At 40.0% G+C, this 18,494-nt stretch overlaps 1 protein-coding gene across 1 annotated transcript in view; it reads left to right on the plus strand.

The window, feature by feature from the left end:
* The first annotated feature begins 203 nt into the window (after nt 1-203).
* Nucleotides 204-18,494, plus strand: part of PKD2 (polycystin 2, transient receptor potential cation channel) — a 52,200-nt gene continuing 33,909 nt past the window's right edge. Inside the window, exons 1-3 of the mRNA XM_069093761.1 lie at nt 204-822; nt 5,754-5,867; nt 12,134-12,267. Of these exons, the coding sequence (XP_068949862.1) occupies nt 204-822; nt 5,754-5,867; nt 12,134-12,267 (867 nt within the window). The remainder of the gene's footprint in view (nt 823-5,753; nt 5,868-12,133; nt 12,268-18,494) is intronic.

An 18,494-nucleotide genomic window follows, 5' to 3' on the forward strand; every position in this document is an offset into this window, starting at 1 on the left:
GGGGGGGGGGGGGGGGGGGGGGGGGGGGGGGGGCTGCCTCCCCCCGCCCCCGGGGGGAGGAAGCCGAGCCCGCCGCGGGAATGGGGGGCAGTCGGGGGGGGGCGGGGAGCGGGCTGCGGCGGCCTGGAGAAGAAAGGAACATGGCTCCCGCCGCTGGCGGAGCGGAGCCGGGGCCGCTGTGACCGCCCGCCCGCCGGCCCGCCATGGTGAACCCGAGCCGCGTGAAGCCGCAGCTGGAGGCGGGCGCGCCCCGCCGAGCCGAGCCCGCGGCGGTCCGGGCCAGGCTGAGCGGGTCCGCCCCCGGCGCGGACGGCGGCCTCGCGGCTCCGGGCCTCCCCTCCCCGGCCGGCCTCCGGGAGCCGCGGGGGCTGGACATCGAGATGGAGCGACTGCGCCAGGCGGCCGCCCGGGACCCCCCGGCCGGAGCCTCGGCGTCGCCGTCGCCGCCCCTGTCGGCGTGCTCGAGGCAGGCGTGGAGCCGGGACAACCCGGGCTTCGAGCCCGAGGAAGACGACGAGGACGACGGCGACGACGAGGTGGAGGGGGAGGAGGGCGGCACGGTGGTGGAGATGGACGTGGAGTGGCGGCCCGGCAGCCGCAGGTCCGCCGCCTCGTCCGGGGTCGCCTCGTCCGGCGGCAGCGGCCTGGGGCTGGGCAGCTTCCCCGGCAGCAGCCTCCCGAGCGGCCGCCGCCGGAGGAGGGAGGCCCCGGGCCCCGGAGAGTCTCTGCACCGCCACCTCCCCCTGGACGGGCCGGCGCCGCCGCCGCCGCCGCCCCCGGCCCGGGCGTCCGGGGCCAAGAGGCTGCTGCGAGCGCTGCGAGGTGAGGCCGGCCCCGGGCCCCGGGCCCCGGGCCTGTGCTTGCGCTGGAACGTCTGCAGCCCTTGAAATGAAGGGGTGGGGGGGTCAGGAGTTACTATGTATCTACCATTGCAGCCGTTACTGTTTACAGGATCGTGGAAACAGTGTTGCAAAAAGCCTTAGCTGGGTCGGGAGGAGGGCGGGGGCGCCGTCCTCCCAGCCATCGCGGTGAGAAAGGTCATCTTACAGCCCAGTCTCCGGGGGGGGCTCGACTGGGGTAGATTGCTGAAACTGACAAGTCGGAATTGAGTATTCCATTTGTAGAACATAGGGGCGGGGAGTTTGCTGGAGCATCCGAGGGAGAGGGTGAGAGTTTTCCAATGAACGGATCGGGTAGAAAAAAGTTGGGCAGCCTGGGAAAAACAAACAAACCGACCCAAAACAGTGGACTTGGGTTTTCTCTTGAAGGATGGAGCAACAGTGAACTGGATTTTGGTGCACCTCGTGAATTTAACCACTCGAAAAACATATAGTCCGTCAGAGTTTCTTTTAAGGAAAGAAGTTTTATGAAATATTTCTTGCTAGCACTTATCTAACACGTTTTTCCTTCGGGAATGTTTGCTCTCCTCCACCGTCATATTGAACTTTTAAGCCCTGATGTAGAATTTAAGTGTATGGTGCAAAAGAGCAGGAACGTCCATTTAAATTATATTTAAATGTCTCAAGTGTTTAAAAAATGTGTTTTAATGTATATCCTAACGGTAGAGTTACCTATACAGTTCGTGATAATGATACAATTGAAAGAGGGGTTCAAATCCCCCATCTTATTGTTAATATTAGTGTGAATTTATGCAAGTCACTTAATTTCCCTCAGTTTCCTTAGCTGTAAAATAAGGTTTTGCTAGATGGTAGAGGGTTGGAGTCCCTACTCAGATTCTTTGATTGTGCAGATCTAAGAGGGTTTGTGGGAAATGAGATAAATTGGGGTAGCATTGTGACGGCCTTTGAAAGCCACGCTGAAGACTTTGAACTTCACTCTCTAAATCTCGCCTATCAAAAGCTTTTGAGTTGGAGAATGACCTAACAAGAACAGTATTCTAGAAAGATTAATCAAGAAGTAGTATGCAGGATGGATTAGAGGCCTGAAGGGATGGAAGGCATGGAGATCTTCGAATTCCAAAATTGGAAGGCATTTCAGAGGCCATCTATGCCCATTCTCTATCTGGATAAGAATCTTCTATAGAACCCGAAAGTGTGCTATCCTCTTATAGAGTTTCATTTGATAATAATATGTTTGCTTGGTCCTAGATCCCTCACATGCATAGAGAACTCTTGGGACCCCTTGGTGAATGTCTGTAGCTTTTTCTAGTTCAACTTAGAAATCAAATTAAATTTGGAAACCAGGGGCTGTGCGATGGAGGGAAATAAACATTACTTATATATTTGTCATGGGTTCCATGAGTCCTTCCAGAACTCAGGTCTAATTCCTTGGTTTGCAGTGAAAGAGAAGTGACAGGAAGGAATCCTCAGGTGATGAACATGATCTGTTGCTTAAGGTCATCAAGAGGATCTGGACTCAGAAATTCCAATTAGTTATTTTTTTCACACTCTCAGCTGAGAGGCTGAGTCTGAGAAGGACTGAGAAAAGGCCACCAGAGTTGACCATTAGGAAACTGGTAATTTTAAAGAGAGCAGTTTTAGTTAAGTGATGAAGTCAGGAGCCAGATTTCTAAGGGCTCAGAGGAGACTGAGGGGAGAAGAACTGAAGACAGTGAATGTAAACAACTTTTTCCATTAAAAAAAATTGTTTTATTGACATCTTTTCATCCATGTTCCCCAGTGTTTCCTTCCATTCATTCCAGAGAGCCATCCCTCCTGATAACAAGTTTTAAGACTAAAAAAAAAAAGTTCTGAAAAATTAAGAAATGTACAAAATTATGTAAATATAAAAATTTTAATTAGCCAAAAATGTAAAAAATGAACAAATGTAACAAAAATCTGACAGTGCTCCACACCAGTTATCCACTACCTTTATGAAGGGGGAAAGAGGTGCCTTTTCATTATTTCTTCCTTAGGGCTAAGTCTACACGTTCTCTCTCTCTCTCTTTCTCTCTCTCTCTCTCTCTCTCTCTCTCTCTCTCTCTCTCTCTCTCTCTCTCTCTCTATGTATATATTTGAATAATATATATACACACACACACATATGTATATATATAGTCAATTAACAAAAAAAATTATTTTCTTTTCCTCCCACTTCCACCTTTCTTAAAAAGAAAACTCTTGTATGATGTACATTACCAAAGCTTATCAATGACTGTGCTAACCATTCCCAAAATATATGCCCCAGTCTGTACCCTGAGCCCATCACCTCTCTTTAAGAGAATATGTCCTCTGGAATTGTGCAATCTGGAATTATATTTGGTCATTGTAATAATCAGATTTCTTAAATCTTTCTAAGCTGTTTATACAGACAGCTTTTTCAAGGAGCTCAGCTGCAAAAGGGAGATTTTCGGGGCAGCTACGTGGCACAGTGAACAGAGCACCAGCCCTAGAGTCAGGAGGACCTGAGTTTAAATGCAGCCTCAGACACTTAACACAAAAAACTAGCTGTGTGACTTTGGGCAAGTCACTTAACCCCAATTGCCCTCCAAAAAAAAAAAAAAAAAAGGGGGGGGGAGATTTTCTGTTTTGAAGAATGTTTCTTCTCTAGCCCACTTAGGGATAGTAGCACTTATGAAATACTTTCAGGATTTTAGGGCTGCTCAGGTCAGCTGCACATGGGTCATATGTTGTAGTGTGACAGTTATTCCCTGCGGAATATAATATAATCTGCGGAAGAGACAATTCTCTAGGACTGTAAGTTGTAATTGTATTGGTTTAAGGGAGTTTCCTCAACTGAACATTCTCTTTACTAATTAAATCCTAGGTCTCATTCTTTCCCTTTTTCCTCCCTTATTATTATGGTATAAAAGAGGATTTAGAAAATGTGAGTTTTTATGAATACTTTGTTTAAAATAGAATATTAGTTCTTTCATTGTAATTTATTGTCTGAAGAAATCTAGGCATATAGTTTACTCATTTACCTGACTGAGCTCTCTGCAGGTTTGCTAAATGGCTAATAAGAATGATGGAACAGTGCTATATCAATACATCACTTGATGTCCTCAGAAATTTAAAGTATAGTCATTGAATTGCATAGATTAGGACAATAACCTATCCTTAAGAAAATTCTAGAGATTCTGTTCTATGCCTGTAAGGCTACTCTAGAATCATTCAATTCACTAAACTTGTATTATGTGTGAGGCATGGTGCCAGATTCTGGGAATTCAGGCACCTTGATCATATGAGATAATTTTACCCATTTTTCCTCTCCTTTCCCCCAAATTCCCTAGTATATGCCTCTTCCCCTTTATCCATTTTTCTTAGATCATCAAAATATAACAGAATTACTCCCAGATCCTCTGTCTAATAAGAAGCCTTCTATGACCCCTGATAAATGATAAAGTTATAAGGGGAATGCGTGAATCGTCTCACCATATAAGAATATAAATAGTGTATATTTATGATTGCTTAATTGTATGTACCTTCTTAAGCTTCTCTAGACTCCTATGTTTGTATGTCAAATTTTTTACTCAGCTCTGGTGTTTTCATCAGTTTACAGTTTTGGTGAAGGTCAATTCCTTCCTTCCCCTCCCCCCCATAGGAGTGTATCTTGGCTATAAGCCTAGATCTTTTACCTTCTGGAACATCATATTCTAAACTTTGTACTCCTTTATAGTAGTGGCTGTTAAATCTTGCTTAATCCTGACTATGGCTTCATGGTATTTGAATTCTTTCTTTCTGGCTGCTTGTGGTATATTTTCTTTGATTCAGAAGTTTGGGATTTTTGATGTCATTACATTCTTGGGAGTTTTTCTTTTGGGGTTTCTTTCAGAAGGTGACTGGTAGATTCTTTCTAATTCTATTTTGTCCTCTGATTCTAAATGATCTGGACAGTTTTGTGATTTCTTGAAATATGATGTCTAGGCTTTTTTAAAAAAATGATTATTCTAAAATCATCTTTCTTTGAACTTTTTCCCAAGCCAGTTGTTTTTGCTATAAGACCTAAATTTTTCTTCCATTTTTTCAGTCTTTTGATTTTGTTTTAATATTTTTTAATATCTCATAGAGTCAAAGTAGACATTTGGTCAGTTGTAGTTTTGGAGAAATTATTTTCATTGGTAAGGTGTTTTTTCCCCCCTCAAGCCAAAGGATTTCAGGTGACCCATGAAAAATGTAGAGATTATAAAACAGACCTGTACAACATACCACTTGTAGGCTGCTTTGGAGGCTGAAAGTGACCCTTGGGCCATATGTTTTACAGACCTGATGTAAGATAGTGGTGAATTAAGGAGAGAGCAGAAGGCATCTGAGTGAATGGAAATTTCTATTTCAATTTCCATTTTACCCTCTGGTTCTAAGATATCAAGGCAGTTTTCCTTTATAATTTCTTGAAAGATGATGTTTAGGCTCTTTTTTTTTTTTCAAATATCATGGCTTTCAGGTAGTTCAATCATTCTTAAATTATCTTTCCTGCTTATAGATGAGGTGGTAGTACTTAATATATTTATATCAAGTACTTATTTTCAGCACTTTTTAAACTATGGGTCACAACCCAGTTTAAGAAGCACTGAACAGTTGTGAGCAGAAAAAGTTTAAGAAGCCCTGATTTAGATGCTGTTTTATCTTGGCCAATACCCTTAACACTATGAATTTCAATTTTATGAATCTTTGAGATGGAAATTTTAGTTAACGTGTTAATTGTATAATCTTGTGGCAGATTTTGTAATGAAAAATAGTTAATGGCCTTAAATGGTAGTTCTCTTTTATGATTTTCTAGGGTTTTTTTTTCCATATGTATTATATCTGAAATCTGAATGAAATGAGTTAACTTATTTTTTTTTAATATTTAAGGTCTCTGGGGAACAAGACTGATGGAAGAAAGTAATACAAGCCGAGAGAAATATCTGAAAAGTGTTTTGCGAGAACTGGTTACGTACCTCCTCTTTCTTGTGGTTTTATGTATCTGTAAGTAGACCGTTTCTTTCCATTATAAAATTTATTTCCTTGCTCAGAAACCTGTTTAAAAAGAAAATATGCTTGCATTCGAAGGGTCAGAGTAAATGTTCTTTCTGATTAGTCATTGTTTTCAGTACAATTCAAAATTTAATGAAGGACTCATGTTCATTATTAAACATTAAGTGATATTTCACCCTTTTCTGATTGACTAATTTAGTGCTAATAAAGTCATTTAAGCCTGACATATTGCTAAGTTAAGGAATGTAGTATTGTACTCTTTACAAAACTTACTGGGATAAAAGATTTTATTAGCTACTATGAGCAGCAGAATGGCACGGGCCAGCCATGGAACCATAATGACCTAGGTTCAATGCATACTAGACCAGTGATTATTGGCAAGTGACTTAATGGTACCCTAGGTGGGCCTCTAAGACTATAAGTTGCCCGTCTGCACCCATGGAGAGAACTTCCTCACCAGGAGTTCTCTATATTAATGAAATCATAGATCTGAACAAAAAGAAAAATACAAAACAATTACTACATAAGCATACCATGAGGGGCAAATAATTTGTTGAGTTTAGCAGTTAGGAAGTCCAGAATATTATCCTTTGTTTTTAAAGTTGTAAATTTAATTAACAGCAATAACACAAATAGATAAATATACAAACTACAAAAATGAAATCTTATATTAAACCTTAAATATGCTGTAGTCTAACAAAATGGGCAGTTATGTGATGCAGTGGGTAGAATGCCGGACCTGGAGTCAAGAGAACCTAAGGTCCAATCCAGCCTCAGACATTTACTAGCAGTGTGTCCCTGGGCAAGTCACCCAACTCCATTTACCTCAGTTTACTTATCTGTCAAATGAGCTGGAGAAGCAAATAACAAACCCCCCATTATCTGCCAAGAAAACCCCGAATGGGGTCATGATTCGTTCAACATGACTGAAAACTGACTGAACAACAAAGAACTAAATAAGAGCTTGATACAGCGAAAACGGATGAGTTCTAAAGACATGGATTCAAATCTAGCTTTTGCATTTACTGCCTGTGTGGCCTTGGGCAAGTGATTCATCCTCCCTAGTTCTCTGTTTTCTCATCTGTAAAATGAGAAAGGTTGGACTAGATGGTGTTTTAAAGTTCCTTATGCTTCTAGAACTATGATCTTAATGATTAGGTTAATATATACACTCCCCTGGAGAACTGGTTAAAGGATATAAGCAGATAGTTTTCAAATGGAAATGCAGAGTTAGCAACCACATCAAAAACATGCCCAAATTACCTAATAAGAATAGATATTCACATAAAGATAATCTTAAGATACCACTTTATGCCTACTATAATAGCAAACATGTTGTTCCTTCAAAAAAATTCAACATTGGTGAGCTGCATGGAAAGTGGTACTATGATATGGTGTTGGCAGGGATTGTGGCAAGGTGCAAAAATTTTGAAGCATGATCTAGCAATGTGCAATGAAAGTCACAGAGCTTATCATAACTTTAGACCCAGATAACCTATTTAGAATAAGTTTTTAGGATAATTTAATTTTATAGGATAATTTAATAGGATAATTAAATTTTATCCTAAATCCAAAAAACATCCATTGCCTGTACTAGGTTCAATTTTGGGGGCTTCTCAAAAATCATTCCTTTTTTATTCATTTTGCCCCACCTAGAGTTTCTTCCAGGAATCCTTGAGTATCACTCATGTCCATAATCCCTCAGGCAGACATAGAAGTCTCAGGTTTGGGGCAGCCAGGTGGCTTAGCGAGTAGGAGCACTGGCCCCCGTGTTGGGATGACCTGGGGATCAAATCCAGGCTCAGACACTCAGCACCACACCCAGAAATAACTGGCTGTGTAACCTTGAGCAAGTTACTTAACCCTGATTGCTTAAAAAAAAAAAAGTCTCAAGTTACTTTCAAGCATTCAAGGTAACAATATATATTCAGTGTAGAATTGTAATTATTTTACATGATAGAAAAATGTAGGACTCAGCCCCCAAAAGAAGAAAAAGCAGCTGAGACCTTCTGTCCAGCCTGAGACAAAGTTTCTGAAAACCCCAAAAGTTGATCCTCTTCTCCTTCTTCTCTAGTAAGTTCAGTCTTCTTCCCAGGCACCTATATAATTCACCATACTTATGTGAAAGGGCCTGGGGAAACTGAGGAAACCCCTCCCATCAGGTGTATATATCCAGATGCTCTCAGTATGGCAGAACACAATGGCTCCTCTGTATTAAAACAAAATCTGTTGCCACTTCTCCCTCTGGGGAACTAGGGCTTAATCATCTTTTCTTCAAAAAAGTTGGCACTTCCAGAAACTCCTTATCTCTCCAGAAAGCTTTTTGTCTCCAACTCTAGGAACCCAACACTGTCCAGAAACTACTACCTCCAAGAAATATGGGTTTCAGGAACAATTTGGCCACATGGTTCCTCCCTCCTGAGGCCATGTGATTGAGAGCATTTGCATCTGAAATGTGCTTCTGCCTCTTTATAGTTGTATATACCTCTTCTCCTGATGCCATCTTTGGGGCTAAGAGCCTCACCATTTAGTCTGGTACAGTTACTTGTACCCAGCTGCAGGTATCAACCTCCTGTCACCAGAGAACAAGTTATGTTTGCATGTTTCTGATCTCATCTTTCTCTTTCCCTCTCCCCCTCCCTAACTGCTCTTTCTCTTTCTCCCTTCTCCCTATATATAATGCATATTATATGTGATATATTCTCTCCATATAGGATATTAAATATAATATATGATTGTACTATATTACATGTAATCTATGTGAAAAGGGGAGAGGGAGAGAGAAAGAGGAGGAGAAAAGGAAGGGAAAAAGATGGGGAGGAGAAGAGGAGAAAGAGTGTCTGCTAACATTTCATTCAAAGTTTGTTTCTTGCAGAGTTAAAGTACTTCAGTATTAAACAGTAATGCACTTAAAGATTAACAGGCCACTCAGCTGAATAACCAGGTTAAAATTCCCATTAGGTAGTTTTCAAGCAAAAGGATGCTTGTCTTAGGTCATGTGCATAAAAGTGTTACCCACTCACAATCCTGTTTTCTTACTTCCAGAAGGTTTTTGGTGAAGAATTATAAAGCCAGAAAATTTCTTAGAAATCACCTAGTGTAGCCCCATCGTTTTATAAATGAAAAACTGAGGTCCAGAGAGGTTAATGACTTGTTCACGTTCACATGTCTAATTATGATTATGTCTCTTTGGGGTATATTAATTTTTTTTGCTTTTTTTTTTGTTTGGAGAGGGAAGGCAGGGCAGTTGGGGTTAAGTGAGTTGCCCAAGGTCACACAGCTAGTAAATGTTAAGCATGTGAGGTCGGATTTGAACTCAGGTCCTCCTGACTCCGGGACTGGTACTCTATTCACTGCTCCACCGAACCATCCCAAGTGTATTAATTTTAAAATGCATTTTTAAATGTCACATTTTTTGAATTCCAGAAGTTCAAAGTTTTGGCCAAGTTATATTTTCCTTTTTTTAGTGTACTTTTACCATATACTTTCGGCATCCTTTCATTTGGTAGTGTAGTTTATATTGGTACCATCTCTTTCCTTAGGATTCACATGTAATCCCATAGAAGTTACTTTTTAGAAAGGTGGTCTTCAGTTGCACCTGACTTTTTAGATAGCTTTTATTGAATTATATAAATAACCATAAATGGAGGAGAGACTTGGTGTCCACTCTTCAAGCTGTCATGAGTCAGTCCCTGGGGAACCTGGAGATTCTAGTGTAACTGTATAGAGTGATGTGAATGGCACAGATGTCTATGAAGAATCCTCATTTTGACTTGGGAACTGATGTGGATTCAAGACATTGGAAAGATGTTCGTAAACAAATGGTTGAAAGTACTCAAATTGAAGTATGACTTTTTCACTTTGTTTCCCCCCCCTTTTTTTTGCAATGTGGGAAATAGGTTTTGCATATTTCACATATATAATTGATATTGTATTGCTTGCCTTCTCAGTGGGTGGGGGAGGGGATTGGAGAAAGGGAGAGAATTTGGAACTTAAAATTTTTTTTTAATGAATATTGAAAATAAATTTTTTTAAAAGAACTCATGAGGTGATCAACCTAATGAGGTATACATGCTAAATCTTTGGCTTGTCTGTGGCAAATTTGGCAGGAAGCATGATAAAGAATCTTAGGAAGGTGCAAACAATTTCTGCCATGATTGAGGTCGCCTTGGAATGAAGAATTGTGTCTTCCTCAGAGTTCCATCTATTGGGGACAAATGTGGCATTTCAGATGTTGTGAAGGTAAACATGACTCCCGAAGAGGAGGAGACCCACTTAAAGAAGATTATAAAGTTATACTTTGAGGAAGGACCTACAATTTCAAACTTGAAAAGTTTTTTATTACTGTCTAGAGAACATGACAAATAGTTAAGAGATTGCATATAATGAACTTTTCAAATAGCTCAGACCCTTCATCTGAATAATGACTGAGCACCAATGGTAAAGCCAAAACATAAGCTTGCAAATGTTAGGGTCCTTTGAAAGTTCAAAATGGGAAATGGCCAAGTGGCGCCTTCAGTTTGTTCAACTCTTGTTTTTATGCTGATTCTGGATGCTACTTGTCTCATACGGTCTTTAGGCAGTTGATGTAGGGTAGGTCCATCGCCCTCTGCATCGCTACCTGACTCATGCATGCTGTAGTGACCTTTCTCTCCAGGATACTCTTTATCCTTCTGGCTCCTTGATACAAAACACCTTACATTATATTCTCTGCAAAGAGATTCTGTTTATCACTCTCTCTACTAGGACTCCACAGCTTGTCCCTATGTATAAGCTTCCTAGAGGATCTTAGTTGTCTAATATATATATATATATATACATATATATGAATTATATATTAAATAGATGTATAATTTATATATAGATTATTGATAGTTACAAATTTCCTCATGTACAGCAATGCATCTAATTCTTCAAGTAACTAACTCAATTACTCACAAAAATCATTAACAGCTCTTTTAAAAATATTCTAATTCGGGGCAGCTAGGTGGCACAATGAATAGAGCACCAGCCCTGGAGTCAGGAGGACCTGAGTTCAAATCCAGCCTCAGACACTTGACACACTAGCCATGTGACTTTGGGCAAGTCACTTAACCCCAATTTGCCCTCCAAAAAAGCAAAAAAAAAATCCTAATTCTAGCTCTAAAGTTCAAAGTAATTTAGATGCAGTGAACTATATTTTATCTGGCAGAGACAATGGGGAAATGGAAAGATAAGTTGGAAGGTATGACTTGTTATGGTTTGATTAACACTCTAGCTGCATAACTGGGGTATTTTGCTGTGTATTATTCAGCACCCTTAGTAGGAAGTGGAAGAAGCACAAAATTCTGACCCAAATCCTCTGACACTTGTTATATTTGTGACCTTGGGCAAATCACTTAACTGTACTTCAGCACTGTTATTTGTAAAAATAAGGGCATCAGATTTAGCTGGCATCTAAACCACCAGCATGATATATCAGCATCAGATTTGGAGTCAAGCATCTAGGTTCAAAACATGACTTTATCATCTTCTATCTGTACATCCTTGTACAAATCACTTGCCTTTTTGGGTCTCAGTTTCCTCATCTGTAAAATAAAATGGATGGACCAAATGCCCTTTAAGGTCCACATCTATGACCCTATATCCCTTTTCAGTTCTAAAACCATTTGGCTTTAGAATAATCATTCCTTAACGCATTAAAGTTCCCTTCAAGTCAGTCAAGCAATAAATAAGGATTTATTAATTATTATTAACTGTGGCAAGTGCTAAGTGCTGATGATGCAAAGATTAAAAAGGAAAGCAGTACCTGTCCTCAAAGGGCTCAGAATTCTGTCACAGGAGATGTCATTTATGTCCAAAGTATATACACGTAGATGCCTCTGGCCATCAGGCACTGAGTTTGTGTTGGAGTGAAGTGATGCATAAAGCATGAACCTTGTCCTTGGGAGCAGGGCAACAAACGATGTGCTTGCTAGAGAGGATCATGAGTGACTTTGGGAGTGGTCACATCAACCACGGGCAGCCCGTGCCTTCATTTTCTTTGTTTCTGCCAGTCACTTTATTGGCGCATGCTGCTTTCCTTTAATGAATGATTGTTGGATAACAAATCAGGCAGTAAGAGAGCGCTGTCAGATCATGCTGATTTATTTTTTGTAGGCAGCCTAAAAGTTTGGGATGGGGATCCTTGAGGATATCCGCAGGGCACATAATGGACCTGGGTGATCGACTCTATCCACTTGTTTCTTCATGATACCATTTACCTTTGTATCTTACAGTGACCTATGGGATGGTGAGTTCCAGCATGTACTACTACACCAGGGTCATGTCGCAGCTTTTTTTAGAAACACCTGTGTCTAAAATGGAGAAAACAAATTTCAAGACGCTGTCCACAATGGAAGACTTCTGGAAGGTATTTGAAAACAATTCTCTTGATCACTGAAAAGCGTCCTTTGTCTTCATCAGTCCGGTTACCTGGCTCGCCATGGTAGTTGTGCTTAGTGAGGCAGATGGTGAGGTAGAAAGAGCCTTGATTTGGAGTCAGAGGACCAGTGTTCAATCTCAGCTCTGCCAGAGATCTGTCTGTGGTTCCACACGCCATTGAGCAAGTATTTTAACCTTTCTGGGTCTTTAAGATGAGGAAGCTACTACACTAGACAACTCTTCTGAGAGCCTGTCCTGGTCTAAATCAATGATCCTGTGAAGCTCCCTTGTTTTGGACACGTGGCCTCTCAATGCATCCTGAGATCAAACAAGCGACAAGCCATGTTGCTCTTTGTCCATGTTGGATGTGCAATTCATGAAACCCATGGTTGTTTTCATATGAAGTGCTCTCTCCCGTATCGATCTCATGGCTTTGTTTTAACCCAAGTGTAGTAGACCACCAGTCTAGCTGTCTGCTGCTGCTGTTTTTTCAGTCACATCCAACTCTCCATGACCCCCCTTGGGGTTTTCTTGGCAGAGGTACTGGAGTGGTTTGCCATTTCCTTCTGCAGCTCATTTTACATGAAAGGAAACCAAGGCAAACAGGATTAAATGATTTGTCCAGAGTCACACACTTGTAAGTGTCTGAGGCCATATTTGAACTCATGTCCTCCTGACTGCAGGGCCAGCGCCCTATTCACTCGCACCACCTACCTTCCCCTAGCAGTCTGGTAACCCTGTACCAAAGAAAATGAAATTTTCTGGCTGTTTGTGCCATTGTTGTCTTTACTAGGTCTTATACTATCTCTTACTAGCTCATATATTATCTCTTAAATAACATTTTCTGGAATTTTTCCAAGAACCAAAACCAGGCTTATGGTATATAGTTGGCAGATGCTATTGTCTTTTCTGTTTGAAAATTGAAACAATATACAGCTGGGTTGTAATTAATATGAGTTTCAAATAATGCAAAATTAGATTTAGTGTAAATGATAAAATGATACCAGCTCACATTTAATGTAAGGCAAAATTTAGTGAATGAAACTTGTGAATTAGATGAGGGTTTTAACATGCTGCCATATCATCATTCTTGCGTTTGTCATCACATGTAGATAGGAGATACTGCTGAAAACCATGTTGCCAAGTTATGTTAAATTAAAAAAATTTATTTTATCCTTTCATTTATAAATTATAACTTTATCAGGGCGGCCAGGTAGCACAGCGAGTAAGAGCACCGGTTCCAGTGTCAGGATGACCTGGGGATCAAATCCAGGCTCAGATACTTAGCACCACACTCAGAAATAACTGGCCATGTAACCTTGAGCAAGTTACTTAGCTCCGATTGCTTTAAAAAAATAAATAAATTATAACTTATCTTTTATTAAAAATGGACAGAAGGAAGAATGCTTCTGATGGAAACACAGTCAATGCAAAAAAAAACTTGTTATTAAAACAAAAAAATTGTTGTAATTGAATAACATAATGTGGTCATTGTAACCCTAAAATAGGATGAGATGTTAGAAGGCCTGAATGTAGAATATGGAATATTATAAAACATGTGGGAATTTTTTTTTTAAATAAAAAGGGAAAGGAGAGAGAGAAAATTTGGAACTCAGTATTAAAAAAAAACGTTAAAAACTTTTACATGTAATTAGGGGGAAAAAGAATATAATTTTTAAAAAAACTAAAATCTTATCAGCTTTTTGTGAATACAAGGAATATTGTGTTACAGTGAGAGAGTCTTTTAGCTGTATGGAGTAAAGATGGTGATCAGAATGCAGTTCTTGTAGCAGAGGAGTCATTCAGAAAAAAGCTCCAAGTTTATTTAAGGCACTGAAAGACAATGGAAATGGAGTAGAAAAAGAAGATCTTGCAAGCTTTGGTTAGTTTCTTCACTTGAAGCATTGAATTCAATGACATGATATTAAAATTCCTGGACAAATGACCAGTGCAGTTGAGGACACAGTAGCTAAATGTCCTGCTGTTTTGAAGAAAATAATTGAAGTAGGTGGATATATTGATCCATAAATTTTTAATGTGACTGAAACAGGCTTATTCTGGGAAAAGATATCTTCTAGAACATATATTTCTCAGAAAGAAGATACTCAACATGCATTTAAAGTGTTGGATACACCTAGCACTTTTACTGGGATGTAATGAAGAATAGGATTTCAAATTTAAACCAGTGCTTGTTTTGTTGGCCTTAAAAATCCTCAGACTCGGGGTGGCCAGGTAGCACAGCGGGTAGGCTCCAGTGTCAGGATGACCTGGGGATCAAATCCGGGCTCACTTAGCATCCACCCAGAAACACCTGGCCGTGTAACCTTGACCAAGTTACTTAACCCCAATTGCTTAGGGGCGGCCAGGTGGCTCAGTGAGTAAGAGCACTGGCTCCAGTGTCAGGATGACCTGGGGATCAAATCCGGGCTCACTTAGCACCACACCCAGAAATAACTGGCCGTGTAACCTTGAGCAAGTTACTTAACCCCAATTGCTTAAAAAAAAAATCCTCAGACTCAGAGAGACTATATAGATCATTTTCTTTTCTTTGATGGTCACATAAGAATACAAGTATGACTAAAGCTGGTTTTGAATCTTTTTTAAACTGGTTTTTGTTTTAGCCCAGCTGTTAAAAAAAATACTACAAGGACAATAATATTGCTTTTAAACGATGACTGATTTTAGTTCCCAACTATACATAGGTTCATTTAGTGAGAATGTAAAACTATGTGCATGTGTGTGTGTATGTGTGAGTATAATTTAAATATATTTTAATTTTGCATATACATATATATATAGCCACTAAATATGGCATCTTTATTATAGTCCATAGACTAAGGATCCATTGCCACTAAGGTCTACTACTTTAGGAAAGCTTTTGAACACGGAATTGCTAAAATGAGAGGCATCTATTTAATTTCCTTAACTGACTTCTGGAAAAAATTATCACATCAAAGACAGTGATCAAAAACATTCAGAATGCTTGGCAACAAATTACTGCAATCACCATTTGCTTGTGGATGTGGAAGCACATTTTGCCACATTGTACAAGTAGCACAAATGGTAATTTTGAAAGTTTTCCCTCCCAAATGCAGACTATTGCAAATATTGGAAGGAAAGTTTGGCTTTGATAAACTAGAAAATGACAGAGTTTGGAAATTGCTGGATACGCAGGCAGAAGAATTGACAGATTATAACTTTCATTTATATAAATACAGTGTTGGAAGAAGTTTAGCATGCATTGAATTGAATGCTATTGTTGATAAGAACAGGGAAGTCCAAAGAGAGGGAGCTGATTGTGGGAAAAAAGATGTCAAAGCTAGAAATTAAAATGTACGTGTCGTAGAAGTTGGAGTTATGAAAGGAGATGACATACATATGGTAAAGCAGGAACCAAGGGAAAACCTATAAGGCTCAGTTTGAATCCCACTTTCTTCCCATCCCACCAGCTGCCTTTTCCTCTGAGATTACCTTTAATATGCACTGGATAGATCTGGTATATGTCTAATGTTTTCTCCCCCATTCAAATATGAGCATCTTGAGGTCAGGATCTGTTGCTGTCTTTTTTTAATCCACAGCTTTTAGCACCAGGCCAGACACTTATTAATTTATGATTGAATGAATGAGTAAATAAATAAAAACTAGCATTTATGTGGTTCTTTAAGATCTGCAAAGTGCTTTACAAATATTATTTCATTTTATCCTCACAATAGCTCTGGGAAGTAGGTATTACTATTATCACCATTTTAAAGATGAGAAAACTAAGGCAGGCAAATTGACTTGCCCAGGGTCACACAACTGCTAAGTGCTTGAGGTCAGATTTGAACTCTGGTCTTCTTGACTTTAGCTCCAGCACTATCACTAGTTCACCATTAGTTTAACTTCTACTTCTTTTTTCCCCCATTTTCTTACACTTTTATTTAAAGTTTTGAGTTCCAAATTCTATCCCTCCCTTGCCTCTCCCCTCCTTGAGATGGCAAGCAATCAGGTATGGGTACAATGTAAAATGTAAAACACTTCCATGTTAGTAATTCTGTATGAAAAGACTTGAATCAAAGAGAAAAAAAATTAGAGAAAAAAAGTGAAAGTAGCATGCTTCAGTCTGTGTTCAATCAATATCAGTTCTTTTTCTGGAGGCAAATAATATGTTTCATCATTAGTCCTTTGGGATATAGACCTAGCAGAGTGTAGCGGCAAGCACCCCAAGCTTCCTCAGGGTTTGCAGCTACCACAGGTTCTTGGATCTGCTTTGTTAAAGGAAAGCAACTCAAAATGGGTTAACAAGCTTACTTTAATCAGTCAGACATATATCGTTTACCTTGTTCAGGAGAAAAGGTCAGCACCCTGAACCTCAAAGTATACAGGCATAATTATCAAGACAGAAACATCAAGTAGACAGATTTCCAAACTGTCCAACCATTACATCCATACCCAGTCAACATCTGGGTTTCCACATTCTGGGTTTTTCAAAGCCGGGGGACTCTCAACAACAGCTTCCCAGAATTCAGATCAAATCACAGAACACTTCTCAAAGTGAGTCCCAAAAACAAAGCTACACATCAGGGCTTATATAGCCTTCTCCTGGCTCAGAGAATGTAACAACCTTATTGACCCACTGGCCAATCAAAAAGTATCTACTGAAAAACAAGCCTCCCTCCCCAGGCTTCTGGTGCACTTTAGCCTAGGGGCAGGGAAGATCTTTAAAATTTACATTCCCATTACACAGAAGTATTGCAGTTTTATAGCCTTTTAGGCATCACTCCAAATTGCTCTCCAGAATGCTTGGATCAGTTCACAACTCTACTAGCAGTGAGTTCATGTCCTTTCCGACATCCAACATTTTTCTTTTTTGTTATATTTGTTCTGTTGCTTTTAGTAGCTACTTTTTAACTAAAAGACTCAGTTCTGTTCCCTAATGTAATCAAAGGTGTTTGCTCAGCTCTTGGTTTAGCTCAGTTCCCAACTCAGCTATGCTCCAAGCTCAAGCCTTCTCAAAGATCACAACAGCATGTGGCAAGACATTTTCTTATAAATAGGAAGTAGCAATGAAGACTCCAAGGTCTGTTTCCAGAACCATCCCAGACTCCCTACCTAGTCCCATTTCTGAGGAGTCTTCTCAGACCTAGTTTTGAGGTCCTTTCTGACCCAGGGGGTCTGGTCCTGGTCAGCCCTGCTGCAGTAAAGTCTCTAGTATGAAATTATTCCACTCCTTTTCATGGTGAAAAACAAAAAGTGAACCTTTCTTCCAGCCAAGTTACGACTGTGTAATATTTATTTGTCCCCTAGTCCCTAAACAGTTCTAAGTGTAAGAGTTTCCAGCTATCAATCTTAAAGACCTTTTATTTGTCATATGCAAAATAAATTCTGGAACACAAGATAATTCTTCCATCTTTACTCTGAGTGAGTCATTCTTACCCTATTAATAAAATTATTCAAATCAAAAAGAGATACCACTTTACATAATGAAATCAGTAATATCTGTTAACTGAGGTCAGAAGGAGACGATGAGCAAAAATATGAATTAAATTTGAGATGACAAAAAGAATGTGGTTAAAGAGAAAAGGTTAGAGAGGAAGATGGAGGACTAAATAGTTTTAAATAACTACCCCCCCCACCTTGACTCTAGTATCCTTGAGATATTATTATATATTTTATATATATATATTGTATGATTATACTCTGGGATCTACTCAGAAAATCCTTTCCTGATGCTATATTGTCCGTCACTGCTCCACTGTTCCCCATGTCGTTGCTTCCATACCCCAAGATTCTGGGGCAACAAAGCAATAGATCTCCATTCTGGACCTCATTGCTCCCTTGGTGGGAGGGGGCATAGTAAAGTAGAAACCCGGGGCATTGAACCAGTGGTGATAGGGAGATATAAGGGGAAAAGAGCAAATTTACTGATGATCTTAGGAGGAAGAACACTCAGTTAACCTTGAGCACAAGCAGAAAAAACACCAGGAAAGATATTAATAACAGTGGGAAGGATGGTTACCAGATATTTAAAGGAGCCTGAACACAACTGATTCAATATTTCAAGACAAAGGAAATTAAACCAACTATAGATTCCTAAGAGAGCATGGAACTGGGGAGGCCAGGTAGCACAGTGAGTAAGAGCACTGGCCCCAGTGTCGGGTGACCTGGGGATCGAATCCTGGGCTCAGACACTTAGCACCCACCCAGAAAACCTGGCCATGTAACCTTGAGCAAGTT

Source organism: Petaurus breviceps, unplaced genomic scaffold (genome assembly GCF_028583685.1).
Source record: "Petaurus breviceps papuanus isolate PSGF00001 unplaced genomic scaffold, PetGlider_PUasm1.0 126, whole genome shotgun sequence".
NCBI classification, from domain to species: Eukaryota; Metazoa; Chordata; class Mammalia; order Diprotodontia; family Petauridae; genus Petaurus; species Petaurus breviceps.